Source organism: Austrofundulus limnaeus, unplaced genomic scaffold (assembly GCF_001266775.1).
Source record: "Austrofundulus limnaeus strain Quisiro unplaced genomic scaffold, Austrofundulus_limnaeus-1.0 Scaffold3, whole genome shotgun sequence".
Lineage (NCBI taxonomy): Eukaryota > Metazoa > Chordata > Actinopteri > Cyprinodontiformes > Rivulidae > Austrofundulus > Austrofundulus limnaeus.
In genome coordinates this window covers 3289533-3299864 of record NW_013952405.1, presented here as the reverse complement: position 1 = coordinate 3299864, position 10332 = coordinate 3289533, and the positions used below count along the sequence as shown (strand labels likewise).

General features: G+C 37.6%; 1 protein-coding gene across 7 annotated transcripts in view; it reads right to left on the bottom strand.

Moving 5' to 3' along the window:
- Positions 1–10332, bottom strand: part of LOC106523924 (ELKS/RAB6-interacting/CAST family member 2) — a 160583-nt gene that overhangs the window by 101929 nt on the left and 48322 nt on the right. For all 7 annotated transcript variants that reach the window (XR_001310953.1, XM_014017504.1, XM_014017531.1 and 4 more), the window contains one exon: positions 5360–5497. Coding sequence is in view for 6 of the 7 variants with exons in the window: in XM_014017504.1 (XP_013872958.1) it covers positions 5360–5497 (138 nt within the window). In the remaining variant the exon portion in view is untranslated. The remainder of the gene's footprint in view (positions 1–5359; positions 5498–10332) is intronic.

Genomic DNA, 10332 nt, shown 5'->3' with positions numbered 1-10332 from the left:
GAACAGTATCATCAGCATGCATTAAAATATTTGAATACTTTAATATTTTTGGAAGGTCATTTATGTGTAGTCTATGCCTTTTCTTAAATCATTTTCATCCATCTTTTTTTTCTTTTACCCACTTCTTCCTATCAGGGTCACTGGTGCCCATATCCAGCAATCATTGTGTGAGGGGCGGGGTACACCCTGGACAGGTTGCAAGTCCATCACAAGGACACATAGAGACAAATGAGACAGCCACACCACTCACACCTAAAAATAAATTATAATTACCAATTAGCCTAACAGTCATGTTTTTGGTATGTGGGAGGAAACYGGAGTAYYCAGAGAAAACCCACACATGCATGGATAAAACATGCAAACTCTACCCAGAATGATCCTCCTGCTGGGATTTGATTCAGCAACCTTCTTACTGGGAGGCAACAGCTCTACCAACCCAGACGCTGTGCCACTCCCACTTAACTCGTTATCATATGATAAAAATCTAGCAACTTAGCCCARCAGAGGTCACTTTATTTAGTATTTGGAGACCAAATTTATACTTGATCTGAGATTTAAATTGGACTTGATATCTAATTGTTTTGAGGATGAGTAATCTCTTCCAAATAAATAAATAAATAAATAAATAAATAAATAAAAACATAGATTGAATTTTTCACATTTTTCATCCGTTTTGAATGAACAAATTATAGTATGTGAATCATGACATCCACACCCAAATTAATAAATATGTAAGTTTCACAGCAAGTTTTTACTGTGTGTGCATGTTTKGGAAGCATATAAAAAGGGACATTTACTAGTAAGCACACTCTGAAGCTGGACATTCACATCTGTCTTAACTGGGATTTTGTCACCAGCATCATTTTTTCAATAAAATTTAAACCAGAATCTATGTTCTTTTGCATTATGAATATGCAAATGTAAAGAGAAAACATTTGAGCCTACAGTATACAAACTGTTTCTTTGTAGATTGCAGTGTGAAAAAAATTCAGTAAAATTAGAAAATATGTCTAGCTGACATCATGCCAGTCAGATCAAAGCAAAGTTTAATTGTTTCAAGACAAGGATGTGACATCTGCAAAATCAAAGTTAGAACCGTACAGCATCATCACATCCCAAAATCCAATTAAGTCTCGGTTAAAAAGAACAAAAGTAATTGAGCTGCTGTGGGTCAGTGGTTAGAAGGAGTCATTCTCCAATGAAAGGGTTGGAGATTCAATTGCTAGCAGTTTACAGTCACATGTCTAAGTGTCTTTGGGCAAGACACTGAACCCCTTTTGCTTCAAATGTGTCCCATCAGTGTATGAATATGTGTCCCATCAGAATATGATCTAAAGCATTAATTAGACTCACTAGAATGGTTTAGTCACATTAGCTTTGTGGAGCCTTAGTAGAGTGTTTTGAGAAGCTTGGTTGATTATTTATGTACAGCAAATTTACCATTTAATCTTGAGTGCAAATCTAGTATTATGCAATGTAGACTTTTTGAGCTTAATRTCATGTTATAATTCCATTCACTCATCAAAAACATACCCAAAGTGTTGCTTTGACTCATTAATGCTAGTTAGATAAATCCTTGAATCTCCTGTGGTAGACTAGCCTGGTAAAAACCAGACCCTTGTTCTTCACTTTGCTTCGAATGAGGGTCTGGACTCGCTGCTATAGAGAAGCGATTCTTGCAGGAGGCGTGGCCTCTGCTGAAGTGTGTATGTCACTGTGAAGGAGGCTAAGCTAAGAAGCTTACCGGAAATCGCGAGCGCTGTAAACAACACTACTGAGAGGAGAAAAGTACCGAGCCGAACGAGACGACTGTAAATGAGAGCTGCTGCTTTGTCAGACAAATTTAATTTAAWATGGAARCCTTATTAACACAGATTGGTTTCATTCACTTCCTCCACTGCCATTGCTAACTAATTAGCAGACACTGCGCACAAAATCKATGTCATTCAAAACCCCGCCTTCTGTTTGTTGATTGRCCYAGGGAAAATAAACTACAAACAGACACWCTGCAGAAAATCAACGTTYTGTTCTCTGCTTGGTTCGGCTAAAAATCTGCCAGCAAAATCCTTGTCTATGGGAAAAATACCAGACAGAGCAGAGAAGCGAAACTAGAATTGAGCAGAGCTGCGTAGGAAGGGCCAGGCTAGTGGACATGTGGTGCTGCCTAAATGTTTGCTAGTACAAAGCACCGCCTATTTCCACAAAGCTCCACCCTGGAGTTCAGTCTGAAGCCAACCTCCTGCCCCACAGAGCACCCCTCCCCCAAAGTATTGTTGTGAAAATGTGCTGAAGTGGGAGAGCTGGAAACGGTAGGAAGTTCTTAAAGAAACAGAGGCCAATTTCAACATGTTTAGATAAGTTTTGATGCAAAATGCACATTTATTTTTGATATATACAGCATTTTTATATCAACGTAAAGGTAACATAGTAACTTTTTTTGGTATAGAATTTAACCATGTGCTTGAAAAATACACAATACCCCCACTTTAAAATGTGTTGTTGGAAAAAAAAGTGTAAAATATTTGCATAAGTAGTCCACATTCTTGACCAAAGTCAAATTAGTCGAGTTTCATGCAGTAAAACCTGGCTCTGCAATGTTTAGGCAAAGTTTAATTAAGACCAGTTACTCTTTCATGTTGCCAGAAAACAAATAGCCCAACGTTTATCCTAGACAACACCCTTCCCATCCCAGCGTCCATTCAGCCATCCAAGTGGTGTAGGTCGACGCGGATCACCTCAAATCCCCTGGCAGCTATTCAGCACAAACATTTTCAGTGTGTTCAATTATGCAAACTGAAACACTGCTTGTTGWACTTGTTTTAAAAGCAACTGTAAGAGTGATTGACCACAACGGGACTTCAGTGCTGTACACCCTCTCCTCAGAACATTTGCTGCCAGCATAGTCTGCGGATTTCAAAAAAATCTGTTCTAGGGGTTTAAAGAAAAGATTGTTATACCTGGACCGTTYTGGCAGTGAAACAGCTCATAACCATCTGCTTTCTGCAACTTAGAACGCTCTATAAAGGCATGTGTGAAAAGCTGTTGACAGGCACAAGCTTGCATTCCAACTCTTTTTGGGTCCACTGTAACATGGTGCACAACTAATGTCTACAGTTACGCCTAAGTTCAAATGGTGGTGATTATGTGCTGGTTTCTCAACTTATTTGTATGAGAAATGCATTCTTCTTGGTCTTGTTCTTCCATTTATTGTAATGTATAATCTTCTTTGATTGTTGTATCTTTGGTAAGTGGTAAATAGGAGTTTTGTCATTGCACATGTGTTTTTGACACAAAAAGCCCACATGTTCACAAAACCTTGAGCTGCACCAAAAAACCTTGTCTTAGCTCAAGGAAATACAAATGAAAGACTTTACATCATACAATTATCATAAATGAGCAGGTGGTCAAGCGTTTTAACTAAAGCTAAGCAGACACTGTTAACCACACTTTATCTAAAGTGTGATTATGGAAGGCAGCTGAGGTGTTTGTGTAAGTYTGAATGGGTTTCTAAGAGACTGTTTTCTTTTTGTTGATTTAAAACAAAYGAGTATGAAGACAGTATTTGTAGGATGTTGTTATGATGTACTTGTGATCATTTTTACTGTGGAAAAAAAAGAAAAAARCCTTTGAAAACATCAAATCAAATCCTAGTCAACATTAGTTTGTTTATTAATTCATTTGTTGTTTGTTTTTTTACACTGGGTGGTTTCGATTGGTTTGAAAGCAATTTCACTCAAAGGAGACATATCATACTTTTAAACCCTACTTTTTCACATTTAAATCATTCAGTTGGGGTCTATWTTAAGTGGAACTTCAATGCTTTGGTCTGAATTCTTCCTTATTGTAACTCCACAATCCCCTCTTTCACCTCTTTTCTGAAGTGTGTCTCAGATYAACTCGTTTTGAAGCTGTCTCTTTAAACCCAAACAACTATTACCTAAAAAGAATATAACAATGTTTTTGTAGCGGGAAAGATTAAATTTTTCTGCACTGCAGACTACACAACAAAATGCATTTAACGGCTAAAAAGAAGTAGATTTTGAATGATATGTCCCCTTGAATAAATTATATTATTTTATTTAAGAAGGGATAAAAGTAATTAAATATGCAAAAAATAAAATCCCTTTTCTAGAAATGAAAGAAAAAAATGTGAAAGGTTGCATTCATTTGCCTTGCTGTCATTCATGCATCTGACTTTGAAATCCAACTTCCGGTGTCATATTTTCCCTAACTTGAAAGTTAGATATCCCAGGTTCCTCGCTGTTCTTAACCACAGCATARAAATACACAATAAAACTAAATTGAACTTAACATATATTAATTCTGCAGAGACAATTTTTCAAAAACATTTGTGATTTTTGGTGTCTGCTTTCTTAGTTTTGGTCATTGCAGTTCTGTTTTTCCTGCTAGCTCTGTTTTTTTTTTTTTTTTTTTAGAAACTCCTCATTTTTTACTCTGCCTCCACCTTCTACATACCTCAACTTTTCCCTCCATTAATTAAATCCCTACATCAACCCCATGGCTCTTATGTTGTTCCACTTTTCACCTTCCATTTGTCTTACCTTCCATACCCTCCTGTTTTCTTATAGATCATTCCCTCCCTACATTCTGGACAGTCCTAATCCTCCATCAGTGGTCACCTTAGATCTTCTTTCTGCCACTGCGTCTTCAGAACCACATCTGTTACATCTAGTGTGGCTCAAGTTCTATAAATCAGGAGCTTGTATCAATAAATTAAGCCTATGAGATATAGCAAAGCATTCAACATAAGTAAGCCATAGCSTCTTGAAAGATAAGTCTGAACGACGAAAACAAAAATTTCCAGATTGTCAAACTCTAAAACCATACCAGTCTTGTGGTTTCAYTCTATGAGCTCATATGTTTTAATCCCACAAGCATGTTTTTTCTTCTCTCTTTCTTCCCTTATCCTCAATATATCATTTCACTTTTAGATTTATAAACAGACAGTAAAAGAGACATTGTTATGATCTGAAATGTGTAAAGTCTACTATACTTTACACCAGGATGTTTTATATTACTTTGTGGCATCACTCACTTCTCAGTTCTGCGCTTTATCATACAGTCCTGCCACGCCCACCTCCACCTGTACCGTTCACCTGTCATCTGCAGTCATTTCTCCTCATCAGCCTTATCAGTTTGTTTGTCTTCACTCCATCCTCAGTTGAGTATTATTAGTATTCAAACCCAACTGGTCCTTCTTGTGTTTCTTGTACTCATCCTTTTGATTTCCCTTGGAGTGTTTTTGTAAGAAGGTTTTTGCTTTTATTTTTAAATGTGTGTTTGTCTTTATTCCTGTGTATAACTTAACATAACAAAACAWAAGTTTCAAAATGTGTACCTTTTCTGATAAAGCCTCTTCCAAAGTGGCCAGAGCTGTGTCGGTGTTACTGGAGTCCGTCTGAAGGCCCTGCACCCTTTCTCTCAATCCAGCAAGCTGTTTGTCCTTATCCTTTAACTGTTCCAACAGGTTCTCAATCTGGAGGAAAAAAGAGGCAGAGATAAAAGTTATAAAAGAGATTTATAACAATGCTCAAGATTAGATCAACCATTAGGCAACAATTGCAGGATGTGCTGAGCTCGATAACCATGCTTTGAAACATGTGGAGCACAGCACCACAAAAAGAAAAAAAGACTGTTTTACTGGAAAGATGATTTTCTACTATACACTGTAAAAACATGAACAAAATGTGCTCTAAAAGTAGAAGAGAAATAACTGATCACAAAACTGAAAATTAAGTATATGACTAAGAACAAACAGAAAGCAACAAAAAATGCACAGGAGGAGGGAACTTGGCTTGCGGGCATCTGGTTTTAGCCTCCCAGAAACTAAAAAAAAAACACATAACTTCTTGCTTCTCGTGTTCTTTGACAGGTTTAAAAWATTTGATTAATTTTGTTTATTGTTATTTTTGCTGTGTCATGCAGTAATTTTCTCATTCAGGTTTAGAACTATTTGAACAACAATCCGTCACTTCAGAGTTAACAACTCAAGAGTTCAAAATGTTGTTTTCCTTTATGAATGACATTTTAAACATGCAATATGAGGAACAAATAATGCTCTAATATTTGCCAATGTAGTTTCATTACATCAGCTTTTGTTATCAGAATCAGAATCAGCTTTATTGGCCAAGTATGTTGACACACACAAGGAATTTGTTTCCGACAGATGATGTTTCTCCAATTCACATACATWCAATATACACAGTTCTGTCACTGGGAGCTGACATTGTACTGTCAGCTCTCAATACAATGTTTTACSCAATAGCACAATGGCATAAGACATAAACATTATAGTCTGTGTCTATGTCTTATGTCATACACACATTATGGGTCTAAAACCATTGATCAATCCAATCAAACAGAAGTTGCCCACATCACGYTTACTATCAATTTACTGAACTTTTAGAAGGAGTTCATTCAACTTCACAGGCCTTCGTCGCTACATCATSTTCTGTGCAACTAACCCCATGTGTCTAAAGTGGTGGTGTAATAGTCAGTTGTGGTGTTCAACAACTTTTATCTGATGGACATCTGGAAAACGAAATGCAAACACACACAGACACAAACACTCACAGGAGCAGAGAGAACGCTCAGAGCTATACCAAACAAAACACTAACAGATGCAGCTGAGGCAGGACACACTGACGTGCAAAGAGACAGAGGTCTACAAATTAGTTTCAAAGGCAAAGCACATCTGGTGATAGGACACGGTGATATGGTGATTTGTTTGTTGCTCATCAGAACCTTGACAAACACACATTCTGAGAKTCAGACACAAGCACAAACCATTGTTGCTGTCTTCACTTCAGCAGGGTTTCTACAGATAAAGTTGCATTCACTCTCTGCTTTCAGCTCTCAGTACAATGTTTTACCCAAGTCGTCCGCTTTCAGATCAGAGCGTAAACCATAAAAATGTTTGCATTATTTCAAAAAAAGAGAATTGATATTGATACCCTTATTCAATAATGGAACATTCATTCTGATAATTGCATACATAATAAAGGAAACAACAAATTTCTGGCTATAAAGAGAGCACAGTTTTGATGTATTAATGACAAAAATTACCAAAGGGGCAAAAAAAGAACATTGTAATCTAGTCATGGGTACATAGAGAGATAAATGTTCAATCTTCCACARCTATTTTCCAAATGAATCCAATTAGACTGGAGACTTTTGTGTTTTCTGATCCCTGAAGGGCACAWGTGAAGTTCTGAAGCAAGCCATCTTGGTTTTGGCAAAAGAAAGAAAGAAAGAAAGTGGTAGGAGGATGGTTGGGTGGGAAAAGCAGCCAGGACCCTTCGGCAGATCTTGATATGTTAATGACAGTCATTACAGAACCAAGCTAAAGGCTCTGGTAGGTTAGTGAACAACCGATAGGGAATAAAAGCCTTTAGGGAATGATGGGAAAGCTTCACACTATCACAGTCTGATAAAATTCACAGTAACTTCTCATTGCCATGGGTGTGTCAACTCTATAGTGAACATTGTGATAAAAAGGGGCTCAGAGATGGGAAATTTAGATGTTTTCTGTTTTTATTTCTTTTTTTCTTTTTTCACAATTCTTTCATGTCTCTCTCTTTTGAAAGAAATGCACCCTACCTTAGATTTGTACGCATATGTGTATATTCTTGACTTCAATAAACACACCTGAGTAAAACAGACTGAMTTTGGCTAAAGCTCTTTGAATGGCCTTAGTTTAGAGAAGCAGAATCAAAGTCTGACCAGACTGATGAGCWGACAGCTACTCAGAGCAGGGCCAAAATCAAAGTAGATCTCTACCATCTTAAAAACTTCAGTCTGCCAGGTTGTGTATAGGTTTGATCCAGRATGTGCAGAGTTGYAAACTTTCCCTAAAAATACAAAGAAGTTCTGCTTTCATGATGAACATAAAAAAGTTCTACTGTGTTTTTGTCTCTTGTCTATTCTTGTCTTTGTGTTCCTATAATTTCAAGCATTAAAAAGTTTGATACTTTTGAGCTCTTTTAAAAATTTTAATAGAAAYGAATCGCTAACTGACCAGTTTTGCTTCCCTGACRTATTAGCAACTAGCGAAGTGGAAATAGGGTGCACATGTGCAGTCAGGCCAGTTTTCCATAACCARAATAAGACGATCAGAATAAGTGTTMTTGGATTATCAATCGGCATAAACCACTTCTTTYATTTGGATTACAAATTCATTCTGATCTAGCTGAATCAGATCAGAATATTCTGATTTGGGGCATTTACATGACACATTTTTWTCCTGACTGYGACTGGCCATTTGTTACTTATGTCCATGTGAACATAGCTATTGAGGAGTACAGAAGACCAACCAGACTGGTGRCAGAACATACATGAACTGACAGGGAAGTGAAGACAAGACACAGAAAATATAGGTGAGTATATGAAGGGATGATTGAGAATACCTGAGAAGAGACAAGATGATCAGGCGTGCATGAGTAGCCTGGTAAAAACCAGCCCCTTCTATGWTTTGCTTTGTATGAGGGTCTGGAACCTCAGCTATTGAGAAGTGATTTCTTGCTGGAGGCGTGGACTCTGTTGAAGTTTAAAACAAGTGGATCTGGTTAACCCAATTGCTAACCCAATTTCAATTGCACTGAAACCAATGGAGCTGGTACGATAGTTTTACGTGCATCAGTGTTGAATGGCCATAGTCACGTGACTAGTGTTTTAAAAATAGCCTGAGTGAACTTCCCCATTGAGCGGAACTGTGTAGGAAGGCAAGGGCCAATCTAGTGCATGAGAGGAGATAGGGAAAAACACAGGGACAGGCATACATAGAGGAGAACACAAAAATAACACTAAAATTGACAAATCACAAGGGGAGACGAAGGCAGATCCTCACACAGTTTAAAAAATGTCATAGCTGTCCATGCAAACTATTTATACACTAAATATTCAATAGTTATTTGCAAATGCAAATTGCAGCAGAGCCATTGTACTTTAAGTGCAGCCTTCGGTGTACTTCTAGCAGTAAAAATCACATTGTWAAGATTTATAAAGTATTGCTTGCTGAAACCTTTATAAAATCACTTATTGTATTTTTGTATTATTTATTTATTTTTGACAGGAAAAATGCAMTTTAGTCTTGACCCTGCTCAAACTAGCCACTAGATCATCAACCCCAACAAAGCTATATTATATTACTCTGAACTAAAGTTCTTCAAAGAGCTCTCTACAGCATGTTCARTACTTGTTCAAAACCTTWCCACAGAATCCCACTTCAAAATATCTGAAYTGCTTTTGGCAACTYACATCTTCCAAATCATCAAGCATTGCATTCTAACATGCTCAGCCCTATATGCACTAAACCAGGGGTTCTCAAACCTTTTGGGTCTGGGGACCCCTTACAAAGGTGAAAATATTCCAGGGGACCCCCCACCCCCTTAGTAAACCCCATGTTGTTAATGCAAAATAGTTTACCATTATTTTAACCCCTAAAAGCCATGGTAATAGTATTTTTGTTTGGTTTAGTATGTTTGTTTTACTATTGCATTATTCCCTATATGCATTTTTTAAAAATAAAAATCAAATTAACAAATTCTAGAAAAWTTTTGAGGACCCCCAAGAGATGACTCGCGGCCCCCTGGACATCCTGGAACCCCAGTTTGAGAACCACTGCACTAAGTAAAGGAGAACATTGAAAAAAACCACTGAATATTTTGATTTGGCCTCTGGTTGTAGTAAATCAGTAGCTTGACCTTGCTTGTTCTTCTAACTGTATACATTTGCACTCATGCACACCCTTCATCTCCTTGTGAGCACCTCAGAGCCTTATTTTGGATTAAATTGAGCATGTCACCCCTGGTCATTAGATAAATGATTTTTTTTTTTACCAGTCCTAAGTTTGCTTTGGCCTGGTCACACAAAATAACAACCCCCCGCGATGAAACATTTAGCCGTGTCGCTTGGCGTTCAGTGAAATTGTGCAGAAAAAAACATTAAACACAGTTTAAACCATGCACCGCTGGATGAAAACGAGTCAAGTGAATTATGTATATGGGAAAGGAGGCAATGGAATTCTGTCACAATCCTTACTTCAGTAACACTCTGTGAGGGAAACATGCCTTTTGTGGACAGGCAGAAAACAGGGCAGCTGTATGCTCTTTTTTTTCTCTTGAGAGAGAAAAAAATTAGAGAAGGGGCCTCTGTTCCAGTAGCTCAGCTATTATAAGGTGAACACCAGTCATTCACTTTATCTCTCAGTATATAAAGCTGCCTCAGACTACACTCCTGCATTTCTTTCTGTCCTTTGTGTGTGTGTGTGTGTGTGTGTGTGTGTGTGTGTGTGTGTGTGTGTGTGTGTGTGTG